A 24,800-nucleotide genomic window follows, 5' to 3' on the forward strand; every position below is an offset into this window, starting at 1 on the left:
GAAGGACGTTCTGCCACTGACCAGGCAGTTCTGAGTGGTTGTTCCTCGGCCAGTTAGCGCTGTGTAGCTATGTATAATCTCGGAATCCCTCTGTTCTTCTGTCCTCCTTGGGGTCATACAGCTACTCCCCATTTATATTCCCCTTGGCAATAACTAATGAAAGTCACTTAAATTACTGACTTGGAACCTGGTTGTGCCGAGTGGTTATTTTTTCTTTTGTCTTTTTAACTGTCTCTTTTTTACCTAGTGCTTAACTTCAGACATTTTAGGTAAGTTGGGAAGGACTCCTGTAATGCAGTCCTTAAGTTGGGACCTTTCCGGAAACCATCCCATTTCCTCGCTAAGCTGCTGTAGTGTTTCTCATGGCTGTCTAGATGCAGGCCAGGAAAGAGTGTCTTAGAAGGACTTGGTCAGGCTCACACAGCTGAACAGTGGGAAGTCAGGACGAGGGGGCATCCCCAGCCCTTCCCTGAATCCTGATGGTGTGATGTGACTATGAGGTTGCTGGGGCACGGAGGGAAGCTGGCCACAGGAGGGGCTAGACCAGGTCCGCAGTGAATACACGGGGCGTGAGCTTGGTGGAGTACCTTCAGGAGAAATATTTCTTTGCTCCTTTCTTGCTGCCGAAGTGTAAGTAGATGTGCAGGAGAAAAGAAATAGGATTGTTCTGATTGGTTCTCCTGTTCAAATATAAAAAAGAGAAGTACTTGGGTAATTTAAAAGCATTGTGTAAATATGTATGGTTTTCCTTGCATATGTTTGTGTCTATAAAGCATAGAAAATACCCTAGGAGGGCCTGCACCACACTTAAGAGCATAGTTACTTGTGGAAAAGATCTTTCTCCTTTAAAAATAAACAGAGCAGGTTTGGCTATGTAACTTAGTGCTAGGACATTTGTCTCAAGTTCGAGACCCTTTACTGTGTTATACAGGCTAGCCTCAAGCTCCTGGGCTCCAGTGACGCTCACACCCATCTCAAGTCTCCTAAGTAGCTAGCACCATGCTGCCTTGGTGTCCAAGCCAATGACTGCTTTTGTAAAAGAGAAAAGGGGGGTGGAGCTGGAGAAATAGTCTTTCCTTCCTTCAAAACAAAGCAAGAACAGACTTGTCGCCACCCAGGCCAACAGGTGAGAACCCTGTCACCTCACCTGAACTTGATTTATTTGGCCTTTTGACAAGCCCTGCCCAAGCGATTTTCCTCAAAGAACTACAGAGTGACATTGCAGCTAGAAGGTGTTTAAAGACTTCTTTCTCCCGAAGCTAATCTGCATGTCACTGTTGTCAAGAGCGCACTGAGAATCCCCTACAGGAAAGCACTGATAACATTGTACGCACTTATGAACCACTCTGGCTGGTGACGCTGAGGTACGCAGGCTAAAGTCAGCTGCTGGATTGAATTTAGAAGGAGGTTTGAAGGCATTAACTTCAGGGACCTCCCAAAGAATGGACGTGATTGGCTTTAACTCCATGTTCTCTGGCAAGCCACATAGTTAATTCCCGTTAAAAGCTAGCCTGGATCCTTGGAGATAATAAATGGAGACAGTGACCCCCATCCTTACTGAGAGATAGTGTATAAAGACCTTATTTCCTCTGCTCTCCTAAGCAAGATCAGCCTCTGCAGAGTCACAAACTGTCGGAGTCCTGTGGCGGACAGGATCCTAGTTGAGAAATTACCAGACACATATGGGCCATGAAATAAGAAAATGTGTGTAGGAGCCAGGTGTAATGACATATACCTGTAACCCAAGAGCTGGGGAGATGGAGGCAGCAAAATTGTAAATTCAAGGCCAGCCTGGATTACATAGCAAGTTCGAGTTGAGCCTGAACTACTTTGTGGTTCATAGGAATAAATGACTAAATAGATAAGTAGATGTTTTAGTCAATGTTCTGCTGCTGTGAAGAGACACCACGACACAGAAACTCTTACAAGGAAAACGATTAATTGGGGTTTACAGTTTCAGAGGTTTAGTCCATTACTGTCATGGGGGGAAATGTGGTGGCGTGCAGGCAGACATGATGCTGGAGAGTAGCTACAAATTCTACATCAAGGTCCGCAGGCAGCAGGCAGAGAACAAGACACTGTGCCTGGCTTGAGCATTTGAAACCCCAAACCCCACCTCCAGTGACATCCTTCCTCCAATAAGACCATACCTCCCAATCTCTGTCAAGTAGAGCCACTTCCTAATGACCAAGTATCCAAATAATGAGCCTGTAGGGGCTATTCCTATTCAAACCACCACAATATGTATGTTACATTCTTCAGCATATAAATCGGTGGTGTTCCCAACACCAGATTTATAATAAACATTCTTCCCTTAAGGCATCACTTAAAGATAAGTGCCTGTGATACAAGGGCGTTAGAGTCACTGGGGTGGCCTGCTAGTGGCCTCTCGGCTTCAGCTGTAGCTTATCTTTTAAAAGCATAAAAGCAAACACAGCTGCAATCCCCTCCCTGTCCCATCTCTGAGCCAGGACTTCCTTCTGGCTTCCAGGCAGTATCCACTGAGCACCCTCCTTTAGACAGGGATGTCTGTGTCCATGCTGGATGATGGTTCTCGTGGGATGAATATTCTGCTTACAGGGCTCATGTATTACTTTAATATTACTTCGCTTCTTACTCTACCCACTGAAGTTGTGGAATGGAGTTTGTGTTTGGTTTTTCTTACTAGCTTTCCTCTTTTTTCTTTCCTTCTCTTTGTCTCCTTTCTTCCGAAAACTTCAACCAGATCAAACATAACCAAACATGGAAGCTGGAGAAGGAATTCTGTTCAGGTTCCTGTCAGGGAGGGCCCTGAGGTTACAGAGTCCGGGCCAAAGGCCTGGGGTCACCACCAAGTCCCAGAGCTCCCGTGTCTCACTGGAGAATCCCCCACAGTGGAGATCCTGAACCTCTCCCACAGTGGACAAGCGTTCTACCACTGACCTACAGCCCCAGCTCCTGAGTTGGTTTTGTTCCTTTGGTTAGGTTTTAAAACTTTTATTTTTAAAAATTATGCTCAAAAGTTAAAAGCGCCGGCTGCTTTTCCAGAGGACCCTGATTTGATTCCCAGCACCTACATGGCAGCTCACAACCATCTGTATCTCCACAGCTCTGGTGCAGTCTTCTGCCCCACCCCACCCCCCACCCCCGCAGGCACTGTATGCATACGGTGCACGTGCACACCTGCGGGCCAAACACCCGTACATAAAATTGATTTTTTGAAAACATGTGTTCCAGTAACTCAAATCACTTCAACAGCAAAACAGCAGTGCTGGGACTGAACTGCATTTTACGGCCTGCAGGACACCTTCAACCATTTTGGATTTTTACTGTAGTTCCCATCGCCTCCCACCCTGTTTCTTTCTTCATCCACGTGCGAGCTCTTCTCTTTCCCCTCAAGTCTTTGAAATAGGATGTATGTTTGACTTACAGCCCATGTCGATTGGAGCAGCCATATTCAAGTTCTCAGAAACCCTACCCTGGGTCTTGGTGCTCTGATAGCTAGCATGAAGAGGATACTTCTCACCTCCAGGCTCATCCAAGAAGGAGGAGATTAGCTGTTCTCATACACACTCTAGTCCTTTCCCTTCCCAGCCATTCCCCCCTACTGCTCTCTCTTTCCTGCCATTCATTTTAATTCCATGACGAAGATGGGCAAAAAGTCCTGCTCTCTCTGTCTCTTAGGGTTAATTTGTTTTTTCATTTTGTTTGATTGGTTTTTTGTTGTTGTTGTCAAGGAAGGACAGGGGAACCACTGCTTTCTTTCCAGTCTGGGTTTCTTTGTTTCCTTCCGGTTCTTAGATGCTGGTATTACCCTCAAAGTGTCACGGAATCCTCCAAGATTGAGTGCCTGTCCTTTCCTTCACGGGTTTTGGGGAACAGTCTCTTGTGTTCTCGAGTCTGTGTAAGGGCCGTTTCCGTGCCTCTTTCAATCCCTGTCTCTTCTTCTCTAGTGTACGTGCCGGATGAATGGGAGGTAGCTCGGGAGAAGATCACCATGAGCCGGGAGCTTGGACAAGGGTCCTTCGGGATGGTCTATGAAGGAGTGGCTAAGGGCGTGGTCAAGGATGAGCCTGAAACCAGAGTAGCCATCAAGACCGTCAATGAGGCTGCAAGTATGCGTGAAAGAATCGAGTTTCTCAACGAGGCTTCGGTGATGAAGGAGTTCAACTGTCACCATGTGGTAAGAGGATCTGACACCCCAGGATCAGACACGGACAGAAAGCATCCCTAGGGCCACTGCTGTGCCCTTCGTCACAACTCTGGGATGGCCGCCTTGCCTTCTACCCAATGGATCATTTCCCTGTTGCATTCCTGATACCCACAGACCTAGGAGGTGGAGGCCTCACCCTCTCACCAGAACTCCGCCCCTGGCCACAGGAAGCATAAGGCATCACGTGGCCTGCCCTTCCCCTCTGAAGTCCTTCTCTTCTTGATTCCTCCAGGTCCGGTTGCTGGGTGTGGTGTCCCAAGGCCAGCCTACCCTGGTCATCATGGAACTAATGACACGTGGGGATCTCAAAAGCTATCTCCGGTCTCTAAGGCCAGAAGAGGTCAGTTTTGATTCTCCCTGTGTTCTCTTACCTGTTCTGTTTCCCTCGGGAGCTCTCTTGTAGGAAACATGTTTTGAAATCCCTTTACTTCTCAGCCTTGAGTGTCTTGCTGCATGCCTCGTTGTGGGTCCCCTCGGTTAAAAAAAGTGTCCAACTGTAGGCGGACTGGAATCTTTGTGAGAGGATCTTGTGTGTCTTCGGATCCCATCCAGTCCACCTCAACATCTCTGTGTTCTTGTTTCTGCATTCTCTCTACCCCTGCCTACAGCTCATAGCAACCACCCCCCTGCCCTCGACATATCAGGGCAACCCTTCCCACAGCCTTTCCACTCGCCCTGGCTGGCCTCCCCTACTGACCTGGCAATAGACTCTGCCCAGCACGCGTTTTCTCTTGCCGTGGTCCTCAGAGAGTGCCCCTTCTTCGTCCCGGGGCTATGTTTGTGTGTCCTTAGTAAAGCTCAGTGTTTAGACTGGCAGGTGCCTTGACCTTGGCCCTACCCAGTCAGTGCACAAGACAGCTGTTTGCCCAGTAGCCCATCACACACACACACAGACACACACACACACACACACACACACACACACACACACACACACGAGCATGCTGCCCTTTACCTTGATGGCAAATGTTGCTCTTCCCCTACGCTGACTCTGCTTTAGAGACTTCTCAAACTCTGCACCAGCCAGCCTTTCAGGCTGGATAATAAGCCAGTGTCCTGCTTGAACTTGGAAGTGATCATCATCCCAGTTGCATGATCTTGGCTTGGTCTAGTGGAAATTTCACATTGTAAACCTGATAAGGTCCTGTGTAACTTTTCATTGGTCACTGCGGAGTCTTCCCCTTCTTAGCATGTGTGAGTCTGATTTATAAGTCCTTAATTCTGAGTAAACTGGTAGGCGAACGTTAAGCAATATTGCCAGGGCCAACTGCCTTTTATGGGGCTGCCTCAGTGGCTCTGATGTCCTCACTCTGGTCCTGACTTTAGTTATTGTGTACAAGCAGCTTGTCTCCCTGCATTCTCTGCAAAGGGAAACATTTCTCATCCCTTTTCTGTTTCTCTTCCCATTCTCTGTGTCAGCTTTTTGTTTTCTCTTCCTCTACAACTGAAACATCTCCCAAGGGGCAGCTCCTTCATTTTAGTCCCGAGTCCCTGTTTACAAATACCCTCATTTACTTATAGCGTGTGCTTTTGGGGTTTGAGCAGAGCCACAAGCTCTGAATGGATCGCTGGTAACTCCGCCAGCCTCTGTTTCTCCCAGCATCGGTCCCAAGTTCCTGGTGGAGCCTTTTCCTGCCCCACTAATATCCATTCTACAGAAGGAGAAAAGCTTAATCCAGTAGACGCCTGGAGAGTGGTCCTTTGAGGCGCCTCCTAAAATCAAGAAATGTGTAACTTCCTTCATTCCTAATTCAGGCACAGAATAAAACCCCTAACTTGTGACCTCAAGGCTGTTCTGCCATTGGTTACCTCCAATCCTCAGGCAACTGTAAGAGGCCTCGGGGTCTCAGTTTCCCCTGTATAAGGCACAGATAAAGTCCGTAGAGATGGCTCTATGAAGAGCACTGGCTGTTCTTCCAGAGAACCCTGGTTGGATTCCCAGCACCACATGGCAGCTCGCAATGGTCTAACTACAGTTCTAGGGGATCCATGGGCACCAGTTGTACAAGTGGTGCCCAGACATACATGCAGGCACAACACCCATATACATAACATGTTAATAACACATAAAGAGACAAGGTCAATTACTAAAAGCCACTTTCAGAAGTAAAACTTACCTTTAAATTCATCTGATCTAAATTTTGTCTTTCTAACTCATGTCAGGATAAAAAAACCTATTTGCATATATACCCTAGCTTTAGTATCTATACTTTAGCTCCAGTGTCTATACCCTAGCTCCAGTGTCTGTACCCTAGCTCCAGTGTCTATACTCTAGCTTCAGTATATTCTACCTCTCCTCCATTGGAATTTGCATATTTACCTTGAGAGATGTATGGATGTGTGCTCATCTTAGGGAGCTATAACCCAATTAAAGATTTCTACTCTCTTTCGATGAGGGGAAGTGACAGCATGATATCATGAACTGACAAAAAGTCAGCCTTTGCTACATATAATTAAATTCTTTTTGTTGATTGTTTTTCACATGGTGAGTGACAACCTCCTGTTGAACACTTACACAGCATTCCTATTTCAATATGTGGTAGGAGCCTAAATACTTGTCCCCTGCAGAGGTCCTACGTTGCCATGCATATTTAAAACCCTAGAGATACTAAAAGACAGTGTGAGAGGGAGAAGTACCACTGTAAAAGAAATGGGAGATTCGGGCTTCCTCCAGATGTTGTCACATCCCCTGGAAACATCCCCTGAATTGAAGTGGGAATGATTAAATGAATGAGCTCCATTAAGTCTATCATGAAATACAGAGAGTACTCCTAGGCATGCTGGAAGGCTGTTACCTGGTTTCTAGATTCCGGCATCCCATGAGAACTTAGCAACCCTGGGCAAGAGCCAGCATTCCTGGAGTGTTCATCGTGGCTAGAGTACGTGAGGCCTGTGTAGAACAGCCCAGATAGTGTGATCTCAAATCCTTGTCGTGGTCTTCCCGTGACTCTCAAAATAACTCAGAAGGGTGATGGACGTGAGATGACTTCATAGTGTTGTATGAGATAGTTTGCACTTGGGGGAACTAAGACATAATTTGTTGTATCAGTACAGACACACAAGCTAGTTAGTGTCTAAACTGTGGGATCATGGTTTTCACATGGAGTTGGGGTGACAGGGAGCCTTCAGATTTGTGTGTGTGTGTGTGTGTGTGTGTGTGTACTTGCATATACCTTGAGGGAGTTGGTTCTCTTTATGTACCATGCCTGTCTTGGGGGATTGTCTTAGGGTTTCTATTGCTGTGAAGAAGCACCATGACTACAGCAACTATTATAAAGGAAAACATTTAATTGGGGCTGGCTTATAGTTCATAGGTTTAGTCCATTGTTGTCATGGCGGGAAGCATGGTGGCACACAGTTAGACATGGTGCTGGAGAGGTAGCTGAGAGTTCTCCATCTGGATCTGCAGAGAGCAGGAAGAGAGTGAGCCACTAGACCTGGCTTGAGCTTCTGAACTGTCAAAGCCCACCCCCAGTGACACGCTTCCTCCACAAGGCCACACCTACTCCAGTAATGCAACTCCCTATGAGTCTGTGGGAGCCGTTTTCATTTAGACCACCACAGAGATTGAACATAGGTCTCCTCAGTCTTGACAGTGTGCTTTTACCGGCTAAGCCATCTCACCAGCCCCTTAGGCACAACTTAGTTTATTTTGTCAAAATTAATTTATCACTTCTTAGATTAATTCTTTTCATTGCCGAAGGCATTGCCCTCCTCTGCAAAACAGGGTCTTTGTCCATGCTGTGGTCACTGACCTTGTTCCCCCAAGGTGAACTCATTTGAACTTTAGTTGTCCTCAGTGCCCATAAAAAACAGTAAGCCAAGATGACAGCATTAGTCTCCAGATGTCTGTACCTTAGAAGAAGGGGATGAAGACGAGTAAGTCCTGGCGGCTTACACGGGAAATCAAGCATGTGGTGTCCATTTAGGAAGCACGCTTGTTTGGTCTGGTCTTTGCACAGGTGTGCTATCCTTCCTCTTTCTTGCACTTTGTGATTGCGGAAGTCGAAGGGGCATTAAACTAGTGAGAACCTAGGTAACTGAGAGTCCTTGATACCAGAACGGAAATAGTGGACGGGGAGATGGCTCCCTGGTTAAAGCCCCACAAGCATGAGGATAGGAGTTCAGGTCCCCGACACCAGTAAATGCTGGGTGGGTGTGGCAGTCCACCTGTAATTCCAGCCTTGGAAGGATGAATCGGGATGCCCAGAGTCAGCTCTGTTAACCAGCTTTGGGATTGATGGGGAGACCCTGCCTCAGCAATTAAAGGTGATTCCTAACATCATTTATGCACATGGGTGTGGAGTGGACAAAGAGAAAGGGTAATGATGGACCCAAGGGGAGTACAGTTGATGTTTCCCCTCGCCGCCCTGTGATACATGGTCAGGGAACAAGCACATGACTTTATCACGAGCAGACAGCACCAGAGCTCAGCAGTGATAGGTTCCTCCTGAGCAAGTCCTGACTTCCTGCAGGCCTCCTGTGGTGTTCAGATTAAATGAACATGGATTTGCCACACCTAGAATAAACCTTACAGGTAAGGGTAGAAAGAAAAAAAAAAAGTCCCAGATGCTCACGGTTTGTTTTGTTTTGTTTTTAAATCAGCAACAGAATAATGTAGTCCTAATTCCTCCGAGTTTAAGCAAGATGATCCAGATGGCCGGAGAGATTGCAGACGGCATGGCGTACCTCAACGCCAACAAGTTCGTCCACAGAGACCTTGCTGCTCGGAACTGCATGGTAGCTGAAGACTTCACAGTCAAAATTGGAGGTGTGTCCTTTGCTTTCCTGATCAGAGCAGAAACTGAACTCTCGGGTGCTTTAGGGCCTTTGCAGGGGTGAGACTGCCCCTGGATAGGCTTTCAGTACATACCCGAGGTACAGTGGCTTGTCCTTGAGTGCCAAGATGTGTGATTGTCTATTTCTGGCTGTAATCCTAAGAGCACCTTTACGTGGTGGTCCAGATAGGGGCCGTGGTTCTCAGGTAGAGTGTGGGTTACAGAAACAATCAGGACATCTTGCCTCCTCGAATAATTTTGGTTTGAGGATAAAAATCAGCATCCAATCCCCCCCTCAAGTTTATTAGCTTACAAAGAACATTGTCCCTACATAGGCCTATGAGGTTTCTAGGAGGCATTGCCCCTATGACAAAGCCCCTGCATAGAGTAGTGGTGGTGATAAGGTAGGTATGTGAGGTGAGGGAGAGCACTGCTTACTGGCTTTCACCCCTGGGACTGCTCGGCTCAGAGTTCTCCCCTCTTCTACTACCAGAGATTGAACCCAGGACCTCATGCATGCTAGTTAAACACTCTACCGCTGAGCTGCATCCTCCAGTGGTAGCTCCAGGCTCTTGACCTTTCTGTCATACATAGGACTTTTCACCGTGACCGTAGCTGCTCAGCCTGCCTGCCCATTAGACCCCTTGTTGCTGCCAACACATTGTGATATTAAGACACCGGTTGGACTTTATTTCTGGTCACTGGCTAGAGACACTCCCCAGCCTTTCAGTTCATATGTGGGCTTTGTTTTTTATTTGTCTTTTAATAATTTTTTTTCAAGTGGTGACAAAGTTGCTCAGGAAACCACCTTCATTTACCAGGCCTTTACCTTCCTACTGTGATAGGACAGCAGTTCAGAAACATACCAAGTGTCCATCCTGAGAAAGAGCAGAGGGGACAGCATAAGAAAAGCTATCAGCCACTAGCCTTTGGCCACCTCTTTTTTTTTTTTTTTTTTTTTTTTTTTTGGTTTTTTTTTTTTTTTTTGGTTTTTCGAGACAGGGTTTCTCTGTGTAGCTTTGCGCCTCTCCTGGAACTCACTTGGTAGCCCAGGCTGGCCTCGAACTCACAGAGATCCGCCTGGCTCTGCCTCCCGAGTGCTGGGATTAAAGGCGTGCGCCACCACCGCCCGGCCTTTGGCCACCTCTTGAACGTGCGTTCTAGAGATGTTTTACTTGCCTAAACCCTAGCAGTGATTTTTTTTTTTTTAATGAACTTTTTGGTCCCTTAAGTGATCAATGAATATTTTCTCTACAGAAGTATCCAAAGTCGGGCTCTCTGTCTTCATTTTGCTCTGTAGGAGTTGGGGGTGTCTGTATGCAGCTGTATTATAGAGCAGACGTCCGTCATTTGGAGTTACTCAGAGTGCCCTGGCATACCCGTCCCTGGGTTTGCATGCTCATTTTTGGAGCCTTTGGGAGCCCAGCTTGGTCAGCCGCCAAGAGGCTATCCTGCCCCAGAGTGTCTAGATAAAAGCCATCCTCTTACCATGCCTTTGTGATGGATCCTTCCTGCCTCCCATTCACTCACTGATGCATGGGGACATGCTTTACTCCTTAAAGGAAGCCACTGTTCAAGTACCTGGGTGGTCTGGGACGGGTTCCTTCATTTGAGGGGCATGTTTCCCCTCCTCTGAAATGAGAGTGGTACTAGGACAGCCAGGACGGGAGCCCGAAGAACCTGGTGTAGACTGCAAGCCTGTGTCCTCATCCTGCACTCCCGTGCACTCCTCCCAGCACAGGGGAAGCTCGGTTAAGGCTGCTCCTGCCCCACTTTGCATTACATTTTGTGCTTCTTGCCTTTTCAAATCCAAATCAGTAAGGATTATATTCGCTGTTTAACCATGTGGCACACTCAGGAGGATAGTTTCTCTTGGAATTGTGATTTTTTTTTTCCTTCTAGAATTAAATTTTGTGTGTGTATTTAGGAAGATAGGGTTTGTTCTGTTTTTCTTTTGCATTTAGAGAGATTGTTTTCTAGAATTCCCCTGTTATGCAAGTCAAAGCAGAGCCTCTCATTTGCATGTCACTGGATTAATTCAGGGATGAGACTTGAGCACTTCCTTTTTCCTCCTCAGGCGGGCTCCTCAGTGTCCCCCAGTGCCTCTTGTCTCAGGGATGACACACCCCAAGTCTGTTCCCCCGAGGCAGCTGGTAGTTCGTACCCAGTGCAAGTCAGTTGTGTTGGTTAACATCCAAGAAACTTCATTCTCCGTGGGGTTTGCTTGGCCTCTGGGACCTCTTTGTGGCACCACTTAGAGATGTGAAGGGACATTTTTAAGGTAGAGCAGCTCTTTCTCCCAGGAAGGAGAATGGAAAAGTTTATCTGAGAAAAGATGGTGTGACTGAGTGCAAAATCAAAATTTGATGAGGACACAATAATGTGAGATTATGAAGCAAGCCTGCCATCAACCATAATTATGTGACACCTTCAGGAGACTAAGAAAATGGAAGAAATGTTCAAAAATGAGTGGGAGTGTTGTGTTGGGAAAGGTGTTGGGTAGTAGCTCCAGGAGCCTGGTAAAGAGCATCTCAGCTGCTCACTGTGTACTTTTATCTTCATGAATTGTTAGTCCAAATACCTTCTCCCCTACTAAGTGGTAAAAGGCCTTTTCCTCAGTAGCAGAGCCATGCTTCCAAGTAATTGAGGTCCACATCCTCCAGTGTATTTGATCAGGCTTTAAAACTGCATGTCACTCAGCCTTGGTCCGCGCCGTGTATATTTTCTTGATAAATCATGGTGTTCTATAATTTGCAAACAGCCTCTCACTTTAAATGTAATAAGGGAATTAATTTCTTAAGGGAACCAGATTATAAATTATTGAGACCAGAGATGTCTTGTGTTTGACTGATCTTGTCTTACTCTGCCTGCCTTATAAAATTACAAGCTGTAATACTAAGCCTCTTAAGAGTACAGCAAGGACGCGTCTCACCTTGAATGTGGAGAAAGGCCGAGGACGCCGTTCCGGGGCAGCCACAGAGCCTTTGCTGCTGCCCCAAGACCTGATTCAGCTAAGTGACTGTGTCTTCTCTTCACTCTCCAGACTTTGGCATGACACGAGACATCTATGAGACAGACTACTACCGGAAGGGGGGGAAGGGGCTGCTGCCTGTGCGCTGGATGTCTCCTGAGTCCCTCAAGGATGGAGTCTTCACTACTCATTCAGATGTCTGGTATGGAAGTTTCCCTGCATGGCCAGCTTGGACCCTCCAGCTGCGAGCTCCCGGGTCATTCTCTTCCTGGTCCCTGTTCACTGTCACCCATTGCCAGCTTGAGTTCAGCGTTCAGTGCTCCATAGCCCTTTATCTTTGAGATGTTCCTGTGTGGAGTCTATTAGAACAAGAAGGTATTTGTGGGACTCCAAGGAGTATGTAGAACCAACATTCTCCCCCTTCTAGCTGATTCTGTGTTTCCAAGGAGCGGGGAAATGCCCGAAGTCTGAGCCTTCATTTCTGTCTATTTCTTCTCTGCCTGTTCCTCCCTCTCTTTTTCTCACTCTCAGTAGCTTAGGACTGTGTATGTGCTCTTGCCATTGAACCTTCGGATTGCAGGCAGCGCTTTTATTTACACCCAAAACTGGAGGGTGTCAGTTGTGGTTTCCTTTTGGTCCCACCTAATGTCTGACACACACACACACACACACACACACCCATGGGTGTCTGTCGCTGCTGACCCCAAGCATCTTCCTTAGGAACAAAAGTGTCTTGTGGAAGCACGCTGGTCGAGGGGTGCAGAGACTTCTCTGTAGTACTGTTTACTGCCGCTCCCTGGAAACGCTGTGTAGAGGTCATCGGGTTCCAAAATACAAGTGGAGTTGTTGGCAGGCGAGAGCCCTGGCACGTCCCCCTCCTCGAATGTCAGCAAGTGTCTTGGCTTTCCTCTCGGGGGATCCCATTGCTGTTGTGTGACAAAAACGGCAGTTGTTTACTCCAGCTGAAGATGACCACACAGAGGAACTATCCCAGTAGTGACTGACATCATTTTTTTAGCCTCCTGAACCATTCCCGCTCAAGAGCCTTGGCTATCCTGTGGAAGACAGGTGCAAATTGGAAATAGCTGTTGAATCTGACCCAGCCCCGCCTGGCTGTTTCCTGACTCAAGGATGAGACCTGTCCTGCAGTTAGCTCATCCGAAGTTCCCTCTTTTCTGTCAAATCAGAGTACTCGGCTGCATGTTTAGAGGAGTTGGCAGGCGAGGGGACACCTAGGGCCACACTTCATCTGTTTACTCTGGGCTTCGTGCTCCTAGAAGCTCCTTGAGGTCAGCTTGCAGGGTAGGAAAGCAGAGTCAGCGGAGGGAAATGAAAGTGAAGTCTCACATAGACTCATTCTACCCCAATTCTGGGTAGCAGCTGTCAGTACAAGCCTCAGCAAGGGGTACACGGGGTGCTCCCTGCCGATTGCCTCCGCTTGGACTACACAGCCGTTACAGAGCAACAAGGAAATGTCTGTAGAAAGAGGAAAGGCGTTTGAAATTCATTCCGTCAGATGCTAAGGCATGGACGGTGCTCTGGATATTTGTTTTCTCAGCCCAGCCTTTGAGCATACAGCTGAGGACAGTGAGGACATTGGAATGGATAAAGTGTTTGTCATCTCACTGAAGTTGTGCCTCTTAGAAGAAGGGCAGTCATTTTAAGAGTGAATTCACAATCATAAGACAGTTGTTCCTAAGTAGGTAAAAATCCAAAACAAATTTCAAAGAGTTTCATTTGGCTTTGTAGGAGCCCTTAGGAACATGGCATTGGGAGGGACTTTTAAGTCAAGCCAAGCCCTGAATCCCATCTACTACATTTATCACAGCTGTTATTTGAGCTTCTGTGGAAATGTTCCAGGGACTGTCCCCTCCCTCACAAGGGCAGGCAGGCCAGCCTGGGTCTCTAGACATCTTCGTTCTTGTTCTGTGCTCTGTCTTCCTATCCTCCATATTGGCAGACTGCTGGTGTGGACCAGGATGCTGGCTGCAGGGAGTCGAGGAGGAAAACGGGGTGCCTGATAGAGTTAACTTGGAGACATGCTGAGTTCCTCAAGAGTCAAGTAGCCAGCCGTCTAGATAAGGCAGTCAGAGCTCAGGGCCAAGGTTGTTACTGAGTGCCTGGAAGCCTGTGGTATGCCATGGAAGGCGTTGGAAGCAGGGGAAGCTGGCCTGGAAGGGAACCTTGTCCAGACCAGCCTGCAGCTGACAAAAGCAGAAAAACAGCATACATCACTGCTTGACTCGGGCCGCATTTCAGACGTGAGGGTGGGCGCTGCAGCCTGCACAGAGCACCTCTTATGTGGCCGTGGAGGCTCTGGAAGGCAGATTCCGTGACCGAAGTTGACAGGAAACCCATTTCTCTGAGCCCAGGTTTTTCAGAACCATGATTTCACTGCAGAGTGTGGCTTGTTTGGGTCTTTTGTGCAATTTGAAGACTAAGTCTTAGTCACTGCTCGTTCCGAAGAACCTTGGGTCTGGCTGCTGAGGTTCTGTTCCTGTCTAACATTGCTTAGTATCAATTTGTACAAAAAACCTTTTGTTCATAGAAGGGAGCCGAAGCGACGAGCCAGACATTACGATCCAGTCAGAGGCTTCCTGCTTCAGCTTAGGCTAGAATTCTCAGAGTGCTAAGTAGAAATCACCAGTCCCAGGTTCTTCTGTGGGGCTCATCCCCACTAGGGTTACCAAAGTTTCATGTTGGCTTGCAATGGACAGCCTGCTTTATTCCATTTACACAACCCAAGTGGGAGAGCAGATAGGCCAGGGAGGATTTGTCAAAGGCGGGGATTCTCTCTGAGATGGTGTGTTCACAGTACCACCCTGTTACCTATCTGAAGTTTCTGCACACATGGATCTCCTATCGTCTGATTTTCTGGGCTGACAGGCAAACTGTACACTTCACTCCTCTGCCTGCTGAGTTTATAGACCTCAGCCAGCCTCCATGCCAAAGGACTCTTCATTAGGTATGACATGCACCATAGGCCAGTGCATCTTACCCCAGCTCCCTACCCGACACAGCCCCCTCCCCAGCCAGTGGCTCCCGAGTTCTGTTGGGGGTGAGTTTTCATCTTCCTTAATCCAAGTCAAGATCCTACACAACTTCAGACATTCTAAGACCCAGCTCCCCAGCCACCCCACACCTATCAGATCAGAACTGCTTTGGGGAGCCCAGGTGTCCATCTGTTTTAAGGACTCCAAGCAGATCCTCCTTTGCAGTAGTGTTGAGAACCATTAGCAAACTGTGATAAAAAAACAGAATCCCATCCCCTAAGGAGACAGTTAAGATGCTTGGCGGTCCCAAGCCAGTGCCCAGGCGGGGACTTGGTCCTCTGCATTCTGTGCTGAGTGAAAGCTAGTTGGGTTTATACCCACCGAGTAATGGCTGGGACCAGGTGCTGAAGTTGAAACTGTGTGAGGGATGCTAGAAGCCTCGCAACCTCAGCTGCCTCCGCCACGCCATAGTGGCCCCACAGGGAGCGTTAGCAGTCACAGAGAAGGCCAGCTAGCCCACGCTTAGACAGGTAGCTGGTTGACATACAAAGCACTGTCACCACATCGAGGAGCTTTTTCAGCACCTAGGGTTGAAGAAACGCTAACAAGGAAGGAGACCCCATCCCGCCATCCTTTTCTGAGCTACTCAAGTTTTGTTTCTCCCATAGGTCCTTCGGGGTCGTCCTCTGGGAAATCGCCACACTGGCTGAGCAACCATACCAAGGCTTGTCCAACGAGCAGGTTCTTCGCTTCGTCATGGAGGGCGGCCTTCTGGACAAGCCGGACAACTGCCCTGACATGCTGTATGTATTTCCTCCGCCCCTTAGGATTAGTAACTCCAGAGCCAGTCCCTCTGTTGCCGTGGGTACAGGAGAGCATTAGAAGAGGGCTCGTCTGTCTCTTGGTGGAGATGAGCTTGTTGGTTCTGTGACTTTGTGCAGTGCCTTAATCCCATCCCGTCTTCCTTAGTCCCCCAGTGCTGATTGGCGCTTGGCACTGTGGTTTCTCAGGCCCCCTGTCTCTGTGAAATACGGGACGATAGCAATCCTGGCTCATTTTTTCCATGCAGAATTTAGTTTTTAAGGCAATAATGCAACAGTTAATACCGTTAAGCCAGATTCAAGAGCCTGACAGGTCTGTACAGCAGGTCCACATGGAGCTTTGTGGTCGAGAGTCACTCTCTTGCACTCGTAGGCTAAACCCCAATACCAGGTCACAAACCATCTGCTTTCAGCTTCATCCACCCGAGTCGTACGGACCAGCAGCAAGGTTGAGCTCATCTCTCTTGGGACATACTCCTCTAGGCACACCCCCTTAGGGTGTTGGTGAAACTGTTGCCTTGCTCCACTTCTGGTAAAATGGCATCCTGCGGCAGTTAGAGTTGTCAGGTGGTAGTAGTTACCCGTGCGTGGTGCCGCGTTTGCGTCAGGGTTCAGCATCGTGACTTCCAGCAGTGCCTCCAAGGTAGTCAGCTCACGGGGAGAAGCATCTGCATCGGCTCCCAGTTGGGGGGCGTAAGGGGGTTCCATTGCTTTGGTAGCGAGGCAGCTCTGACGGTGGAATGAGACTGGCAGAGCAGATAGTCTCATTTGTGGGTAGGAAGTGAAGAAGAGCCATTCAAGGGTTACAGTCCTGATGTCATCCTCCTGAAGGCACCCTCCTGCTAGGCTCCACCTCTTAAAGGTTCCCCAGTGTTGCCAAGCTGGGGACGAAACTCCACATATGGGCCCTGGTGGGGCATTCAGCATCCAAGTTTTATTTGTAGCCTCTTGAGTGGAGGCCTTGCTTTGCTGTCCAGTGTTGGTGGCTCAGTGGGTCAGGAGAGTGGACCTTCCCAGAATGAGTCTCCAAGGGGGATAAGAAGGTATTCTGATTGGTTCATCAGGTCCAGGTTGTGAGGGGTGTACTGGTTTTTGACGTGCACACCTTCAGGCAGGGCTCAGCTGCTGTTCTGTGTTCGCAGGGGTAAACATCAAGGTAGGTTCCCACTGATGCATCAAAACCAATGTAGGAGTTTTCTAGAAACGCTTTTCAAATCAGGTTCAGCTTCACTTGTGAAAGAATCCTAGGGGAATTGTCAGGATTTATCTGTCTGTGTAGAAGACACTCATATCTACCTACCCTTCCTCAACAAACACAGACTCAGATGGAGCCTCCGATGGTGAGATATGTACAGACAGAGGCTGGGTATGTGGACAGTGGGCAGGAACCCCACACAGAGGTGCTAGTGACTGTGCTTAGAATCTTGTGAAAGTGCAGTAGAGGTGTAGGCCAGCCTAGTCCCACGCAAGGCTCCATCAGACGGTTCGTAGAAATTAGCCCCTTGCAGTTGTAGGAATGAGGTCAGCTAGGAACAGTTTTGAGATCCTGGAGTCTGTGACCACCCCAGTCCTCACCACATCTGCACCCATCGCACTTTGCAACACAGCACCTTGCTTCTTCTAGGCCAAACAGGCAACCTCTATTTCTTGTTTTCCTCTTTAAGTCAGATCCACCCAGAATAGTCTCCTGCTGGAGCAACTCAGCATCGGCTGGTGAGCAGCCTGGTGAAACATCCCATCATATTCAGGAGTCATACCCACTCACAGGCAAGGATAAGTAAAGACGGCCTCAGAAACGCAATCACTGTCCCGTCAGCAAAGACAGGCCTTCTTCTTATTCCAAAGCCCCTGGAGTTTTATTCCAGTACTGACCCTGAATGAGGTGTGTGTGGCTTGATTTCCCTGACTCTGTGGCCAAGGGAGCCTGCACTCTGCACCCTGTGATGTCGGGAGTGTATTCCATGGGTGTTTTGCTCGTTACCTGCTGTTTCTGAACATTGATCCAGCTGAAGCCTAACCCATCCAATAGATCCCTTACATGAATTAAAAGGGGATGTTATAAAGAGGATACCAGAGAAGTGCCCCCGTGAGAGCATTACCATTCCATCAGCAAGCCTGTATGTTGGTTCTCAGTGTCTCCTCATAGTCAGGACTGAAGTCAGACTGTAGCCTGGACTAGTATATAGTGCAGAGCATGTGCACAGGAAAAGCCACTAGAGATAGAAGCCTCTGCTTCTCCCAGTGCAGTGCATACAGACAGAAGGACACTGGGTCTCCTGCATCTCTGGTCAGATTTTCTCAGGGAGCCTCCATGAATTCATTTGGACACCCCACCTCCCTACCTGTATCCAGAATTTAGTTGAAAATGTCTTCTCACAGACTTCCTGAAGGAATCCGGGAGTAGCTTGGTGAGGAGACACTAACCTGAGCTCTCCAGGAGATTGCTGCTGATCTCTGAGGCAGGGCTTTAGTCCTGTACCTGGGGCTGGGGGTGCGGGGGAGGTCAGATTTACTTCAGGGGCGGTAGGGACACTGGTGTGTCTTTGCACCGTGTGAGGCCATGGCTTCTCTGAGGACCTCCATGTAGACTGAGGACATTTCTCTAACAGACTGGAGAGTGTGGTGCTGTGGACCATATGCTCACTCTTACCCCTCAGCTTGCCACAGTGATGTAAAGCAGATACAGAAATCAGCAAGTAGGGAGCCTTTGAGAGAAAGCATGTAGTCCAGGGTAATCTTCCTGCCTCAGCCTCCCCTGCTGCTGGCATTATAGGCTTGTGTCAATGGTGCCCAACTAAAACTTTATATATTTTTTTTATATTGAAATTTGAATTTGTCCCATTCCTTCTTACAAAATACTCGTGTTTTATTTGTTTGTTTGTTTTGTTTTGCAAGTGTGAAAGCCGTCTTACTTAGAAGGCCCTTACAAAATTGACTAGGTCCGTGGTAAGACTAGTCAATATTCGGGGCCAAGTTTAAGGGAAGGTGTATGAACATGGCTGCCCAGAAATTTGCATGAGGGTGTACCGCATCAGCATAGATTTGGATACTAGAATCGGTGATGTTTCACAAGAGCTGAGAAACAGTTCAAAAGAGCAGGTGTGAGTTTTGTTCCTGTGGTTTAGGGCTGGTCACAGGAGAGGTATTGTTTTCTTTCTTTTTATACTGGGGCAAACATTTGTCTCAGAAACCCATGGGACTCCTGAAGTTGATCCATCTCCAGCTGACTGGATTTTTTTGGTATGAATTTAATATGCTTGGGAAGCAGCCACCTGCCATGGGAAAGGCAGTGGCCTTCCTGTTCCCATCATCGAGTGAGGAGGAAGTTGACACACAGAGGCTGCTCTTGAATGTGAAGTGATTGATTCGGAAGGCATTTCTGCTTTGCCATTCAGAACCCCGTTGGCAGATTTGTCTCCTTTCTAAGAAAAGAACATAGTGGAGGGAGACAAGCTGGCCTCAGCAGGGAGTGTGGTGTCCTCCTGAATCCGCTGGGCTGCTAAGGAGAGGAAGACGTGTTCTGGGAAAGGATTCTTTGGATGCAGTAAATGAACACCCTTGAGGGCAGTCTGAAACCTGTTGGGTCTCGCCTGTAGAAGAAGGGCTTCCTCATGTGTGTTGTGGCCTCAGTGTACCTGCATGTGAACCAGGTTGCCTCTGCAGTAGCCAAGTGTCCTGTATCACAAAGTGTTCTAGCTTTAGAGGAAAGGCTTGCCGTCAAACCCCAGGGTACCCTGGACCGAGTGTCAGTGCCATGACTCCATTTGAATTAATCTAGCAAGTCCTATGAGATGGGAGCAGGACTGGTCTCCATGTTTAATCTGTAGACAGAGCCCATCATTACCCTCTTCTCCCCTGTGTAACAGGCTTTCTTGTTGGACTGTCTTTGGACCGCCAGCCCGCAAATAATGACGCAGAGACTTGTGATTAATTATGAAGGCTTGTCCCTAGCTTAGGCTTGTTCCCAACTAGCTCTTCTAACTTACCTAACCCATAATGTTTTTTCACTCTACGCCTGCCACGTGGCTCGGTTACCTCTTTGTAGTACGGCACATCTGACTTGCTCTGAGTCTGCTGGTGAAATCATGCTCCTAGATTCCTCTTCCCAGTTTCTTTTCTCTGCCTGGAAGGCCTGCCTAGTCTCTCCTGCCTAGCTGTTGGCCATTTGGCTCTTTACTAAACCAATCAGAAGGCGCCTTAGGCAGAGACACATCTTGACAGTGTAAACAAATACTCCACAGCACCCCTGGATTTCAGTGACTTGCACACAGATTTGTCAGTGAACCCTGTTGAGTTCAGAGGCTAGTCCCAGAGTTCACAGAACCTGGAGACCCTGAAGCAGGTCCCAGCCCTAATGCTGAAGGATGGGATGGTGATTTGAGCTCAGCCCCAAAAACTCAGGGGCCAAGTCTTCAGGATGCAAGGTTCAGGAAGGAACTGGAACTTTTTATTAGCTCGGCATCCCCAGCTCAAATGCAGCTGAGACATAATACTCAGTCAAGTCGGACTGCTTTTGCATTTTTCCTTTCCCAGATTCAAGCACCCACCAGATGGCTGGGAATCCGGGGCTGGTTTTGTAGAGATAAATTGCTTGAGTAGGATCCAAATAGGCAGATGACAATATCTGCCTGGTGAGCCGTGGCATGAGCTAAGTGCCAGCGCCTGGGCTGTCTAACACACACCTCCCCTTCAGATCCTAGCTGAGAAGTAGCCTCTAAAACATCCTTGGCTGTTTGGGGATGCTAGAAGGGGACTCACTCTCAGCCCTGTAGGACCTTCCTAAAGTCTGGGTAGAGTCACCACTGGGTGCTACAGTGCTAACAGTCGGAAGCAGGAGGGCTGTAGACTTGAGCTACTGAGCACATCCCAGCTTGCCAGTGCCTGTCCAGTTCAGGACATGGGGTGTGGTTGGGGACTCAAGAGCCAAGAGGAGGGTGGAAATAACAGGGTGCATATATCCCTGAGATAGACCTTTCTCCCTGAAAGCTGTTTCAAGATAGGGCAGGACTTCCACTTGAGCCTTCCCTCATTTCTGCGGGAGAGCCTGGATATACACCTTCAAAGAGGGGCATGCTCTGTAAAAACAAAGCTCTCACTCACCGGAGTTTTAAAATGTGCTTTTTAAAAGAAGCATTTTACCAGCTTATTAATCCCAGAGTCTCCTGGAGAGTTTTCTTGTGGAAAGAGTATAAAACAAGGTCTTAAATCGCACAGAGCAAAAAGACTTCCTTTTATGGGCAGCCCTGGAAGGGCTGGCTCTGGAGTGATTTAAAGCAGGCATCACATGGCTTGTGTGTACTGATGTCACCACACCACTGGCCTGCTGGTGGCACCTCCTCGGCCCCCACCCCTCCCCTGGCCACAGGGCATGGAGCCAGGCATATCTCATGTTCCTGCCCCCAGTTGCTCTTTTTCTATTCAGGGAATACACCAGTCGGCCAGAGAGGAAATTGCAGCCCAGCCACAGAGATGAGTTCCTTGTTGTATTTACATCCCATTTTGATTAATTTTGGGGGAAATGATGGGGACATGGGAGAACAGGCTTCTTTGCCGCCTAACCAGAATAGGCAAGGAGCGTGCTACCTGCCTGCTCTGGATGCAGACTCAGCCCTCTCGTGAGATCTGTCTGTGAACTGCGCCAGGGGAGGGCAGTCTCCTAGTGGGACCATGGTTACTCTGACTCAAGTAACGAAAGTGTAACTATTCGTTAGACAGCCTCACTCCTGCTTCATCTCACTAGTGTGACTTCAGACAGATGATTAAATGTCTTGGTTGGTGCTTTTTCCTTATCTATAAAATTAGGGTGGTGATCATTGTCATAGTAGAGAAACATCTCTGGCTCCTGAAGACTAATGTGGCCCCCATGCCCAAATCTCTTACTGCCTACCTGCAACCTGGCATATACTACCGGGACCATCACTTGGCCCCGTGAAAATAACTAGTTAGCCTTGTCTTGGTCCAGCTTGTGTCCCTCTGACACAGGCATTGGCCACCTTATGGGGTGGGGGCGGGGGGGGGGGCTGTTGTTCATCCCCAGAGGGATAGATAGTAAATATTGTAGGGTTGTAAGCTAAACAGCCTTTAACTACTCGAACTACAAAAGAGCTTAAAAACAGTCACAGGTGATGTGTAACCAGCTCTACTCCGGTAGAATTCACCTTACAAAAACAGGCTGCCCCCCTGAGCCCTTAGATTGCTTAATTCTGGAGGGACCTCCAGCTCACCCTTTCCCATCCTCTCTTAATGTCACTGCCCTCCAGCTGACCTGACTTTACCCAGGGCTTCTGAGGAAGCTGGCCAGCTGGGCAATGGTGCCTTTCTCTCCATGGGCCACTTCATACCTACGTGTGGCTGCTTTTGTATGGGTTTTCCCCTTTGGGATTATTTGCAAGCCTCGTTGTAAAGAAGTGGCCCGGTGGTCCAGTGATCAGCCTGACCCAATCCATGCTAGAGGCCAGTTTGGGGTGCTGTGAGACTCTTGTGTCTGCGAAGTTCCATTTAGTGGATTTTAGTGTAAAGCATCTGTTGAGCAGGAGTTTTGAAACAAAACTGAATTTTCTTCAGGGACAGAGGTGGAAGGTACTTTGGGCTTAACATTCCTGTGGATGAGGGCTGCTGGGTGGCCCCTGCTCAGAATCGTGACCGCCCCTGTACGCCCTTTCTCTCTCTCCTGTCCATCTGTCAAAGCCTGAATGCAGCGCTCAGTATGTTCTGGGTACCAGAACCCTGACTTGACTAGGGACGTCAAGGGAATCAAGAAAGCACAAGCTCGTGGACATAGGAAACCTGGGGTTGGGTGGACTGGGCTCTGGAAGCCCAGCGTGTTTATTGTATATAGCTGAACGGGGAGTCAGTGTTGTTGCATACAGGTAAACAAGGAAGTGGGGTTGTTATATACAGCTGGAGGAGGAGGCAGGTTTAGTTCATCTCTGTGGGAGCAGTGTCTGCACGGAAGCAGTCTTCAGGCCATAAATACCCAGCGGGAGAAAGTGACAGCAGACATCTACACACACTGTCAGTGTTTGCACTCAGACCTCAGGAAGGCTTTACCATCTCTGAGCATTACTGGGGAAGACTGCCACTCCCATGGGACTGGAGTCTTTGATGTGGCTAATTCAGGCCTTCACTTGCTTAGGGCTGCTTCTACTCTCCACATCCAGGCCTTTCCTGGTCAGGGTGGTGGCTGCATGGGCAGCCTTCCTGTCGTGCGTGACCGCTGGCCCATGTGACTCGGGGGGCTTTTCAGACGTTTGTGACCTCTGGGAGAGATAGAGGTGCGGCATGGGCTTTCTGTGTTCTTACCTTGGCCTTGCTTGTAGAAGAAACTCAGGCTCTGGCCTCTCCCTGGCTTGTTGGCATCTGACTGGAGGTTTCTATTAGGACCCTGATGGGGGGCAGCCTGGAACTTGCCGTCAGGGCTCTGCCTTCATGGGACATGCAGTAAGCAGGTGCTGGCTTGAGTATGGATGTGTGGTCCTTCTGTCTGGCACCCCTGCTGCCTCCTTCCTCAGGCCCGCTGCCAGGGGCACCCTAGTGCCAGGAAGAAGCTTAGAAATGTCCTAGATGGGGGCACAGAGAATGATGGCTTTCAGGGAAGCTGTGATTCCCATTAGTGGAACAGTGGAGGTCTTCTGGGTCTGGTTCTGGAACCATGGCTGGAAGAGATGCTTCAGACAGAAAATAGGTTGTTTTATTTCTTAGTATTGCCACCATAAATATGACCCTGTCATGGTGGACTCTGCATGAACCAAGACCTGCAGTGAGTGTGGGTTTGGCACTGTGGCTGGGCCTGGGTTCTGGGCACGACACATGGTAGGATGATGCCAGAGGCATCCCGATGAGAAGCCAGGGGTGCAGAGGTGGTCCAGCTGTCTGGGCCACTCTGACCTCAGCCAGAGGTCTCCTGATCCTCAGCCCCTTTCCGTCTCCCCCTTAGGTTTGAACTGATGCGGATGTGTTGGCAGTACAACCCCAAGATGCGGCCCTCCTTCCTGGAGATCATTGGCAGCATCAAGGATGAGATGGAGCCCAGCTTTCAGGAGGTCTCTTTCTACTACAGTGAGGAGAACAAGCCTCCCGAGCCGGAAGAGCTGGAGCTGGAGCTGGAGCCTGAGAACATGGAGAGTGTGCCGCTGGACCCCTCGGCCTCCTCAGCCTCCCTGCCTCTGCCTGAAAGACACTCGGGACACAAGGCCGAGAACGGCCCGGGCCCTGGAGTACTGGTTCTCCGCGCCAGTTTCGATGAGAGACAGCCTTATGCTCACATGAACGGGGGACGCGCCAACGAGAGGGCTTTGCCCCTGCCCCAGTCTTCAACCTGCTGATCCTCAGACACCGAGGCACGGGCAAACAGTAGCGTGTGTGCCCACTCGGTGGGCAGGGGGAGAGCAGGTCGTAACAATCTATTCACAAGCCTCCTGTACCTCAGTGGATCTTCAGAACTGCCATTGCTGCCCACGGGAGACGGCTTCTCTGCAGTAAACACACTTGGGACCTTCCTTTTTTCGATATGCAAGCAGCTTTTTATTTCCCTACCCGAACCCTTAACTGACATGGGCCTCTGCAAACCTTAAGGACAGCACTTAAGAGCAACAGGACACTCGAGAATCGAGTCTCCTCATTCTCCGCCTTTCTCTTCTGCCTTCCTTCTCTCTCCTCTTCCTCTCTTCTACTTCCACTCTCTCCTTTCTCTTTTTTCTGCTTCACAATGGAAAAAATGTTTGCTGAAAGCCCAGCTGGGAAGCCTTTTTAAAAAAAAAAAAAAATATCAGATTGACTTAATGGCTATCCCTGGGGCTCCTCATCACCCCGTACACACCTGCCTGACACCGTAGGTCTTTACAAAAAAAAAGAGAAAAAAAAAAAAATGCACACACTGAGATGGAATTTTTTAACTGTATCTTTAACCTTTTTAGGGTCATCTGAAATTTTCAAAGGGCCATTGTTCATCCATGGTTGTTATCATTTTCATGCTGCCAAATTTTGCCAAAGTTCTGTTTGTTGTTTTGTTTTTGTTTTTTGTTTTTTCTCGTGTGCACACTCCCT

General features: G+C 48.6%; 1 protein-coding gene across 1 annotated transcript in view; it reads left to right on the forward strand.

Moving 5' to 3' along the window:
* Igf1r (insulin like growth factor 1 receptor) overlaps positions 1-24,253 on the forward strand; it is a 54,500-nt gene extending 30,247 nt beyond the window's left edge. The window contains exons 14-19 of the mRNA XM_059271597.1: positions 3,933-4,162; positions 4,425-4,532; positions 8,798-8,963; positions 12,014-12,143; positions 15,603-15,737; positions 23,692-24,253. Of these exons, the coding sequence (XP_059127580.1) occupies positions 3,933-4,162; positions 4,425-4,532; positions 8,798-8,963; positions 12,014-12,143; positions 15,603-15,737; positions 23,692-24,079 (1,157 nt within the window). The 3' untranslated portion in view covers positions 24,080-24,253. The remainder of the gene's footprint in view (positions 1-3,932; positions 4,163-4,424; positions 4,533-8,797; positions 8,964-12,013; positions 12,144-15,602; positions 15,738-23,691) is intronic.
* The last annotated feature ends 547 nt before the right edge of the window (positions 24,254-24,800 follow it).

This window comes from Peromyscus eremicus, chromosome 1 (assembly GCF_949786415.1).
Source record: "Peromyscus eremicus chromosome 1, PerEre_H2_v1, whole genome shotgun sequence".
NCBI classification, from domain to species: Eukaryota; Metazoa; Chordata; class Mammalia; order Rodentia; family Cricetidae; genus Peromyscus; species Peromyscus eremicus.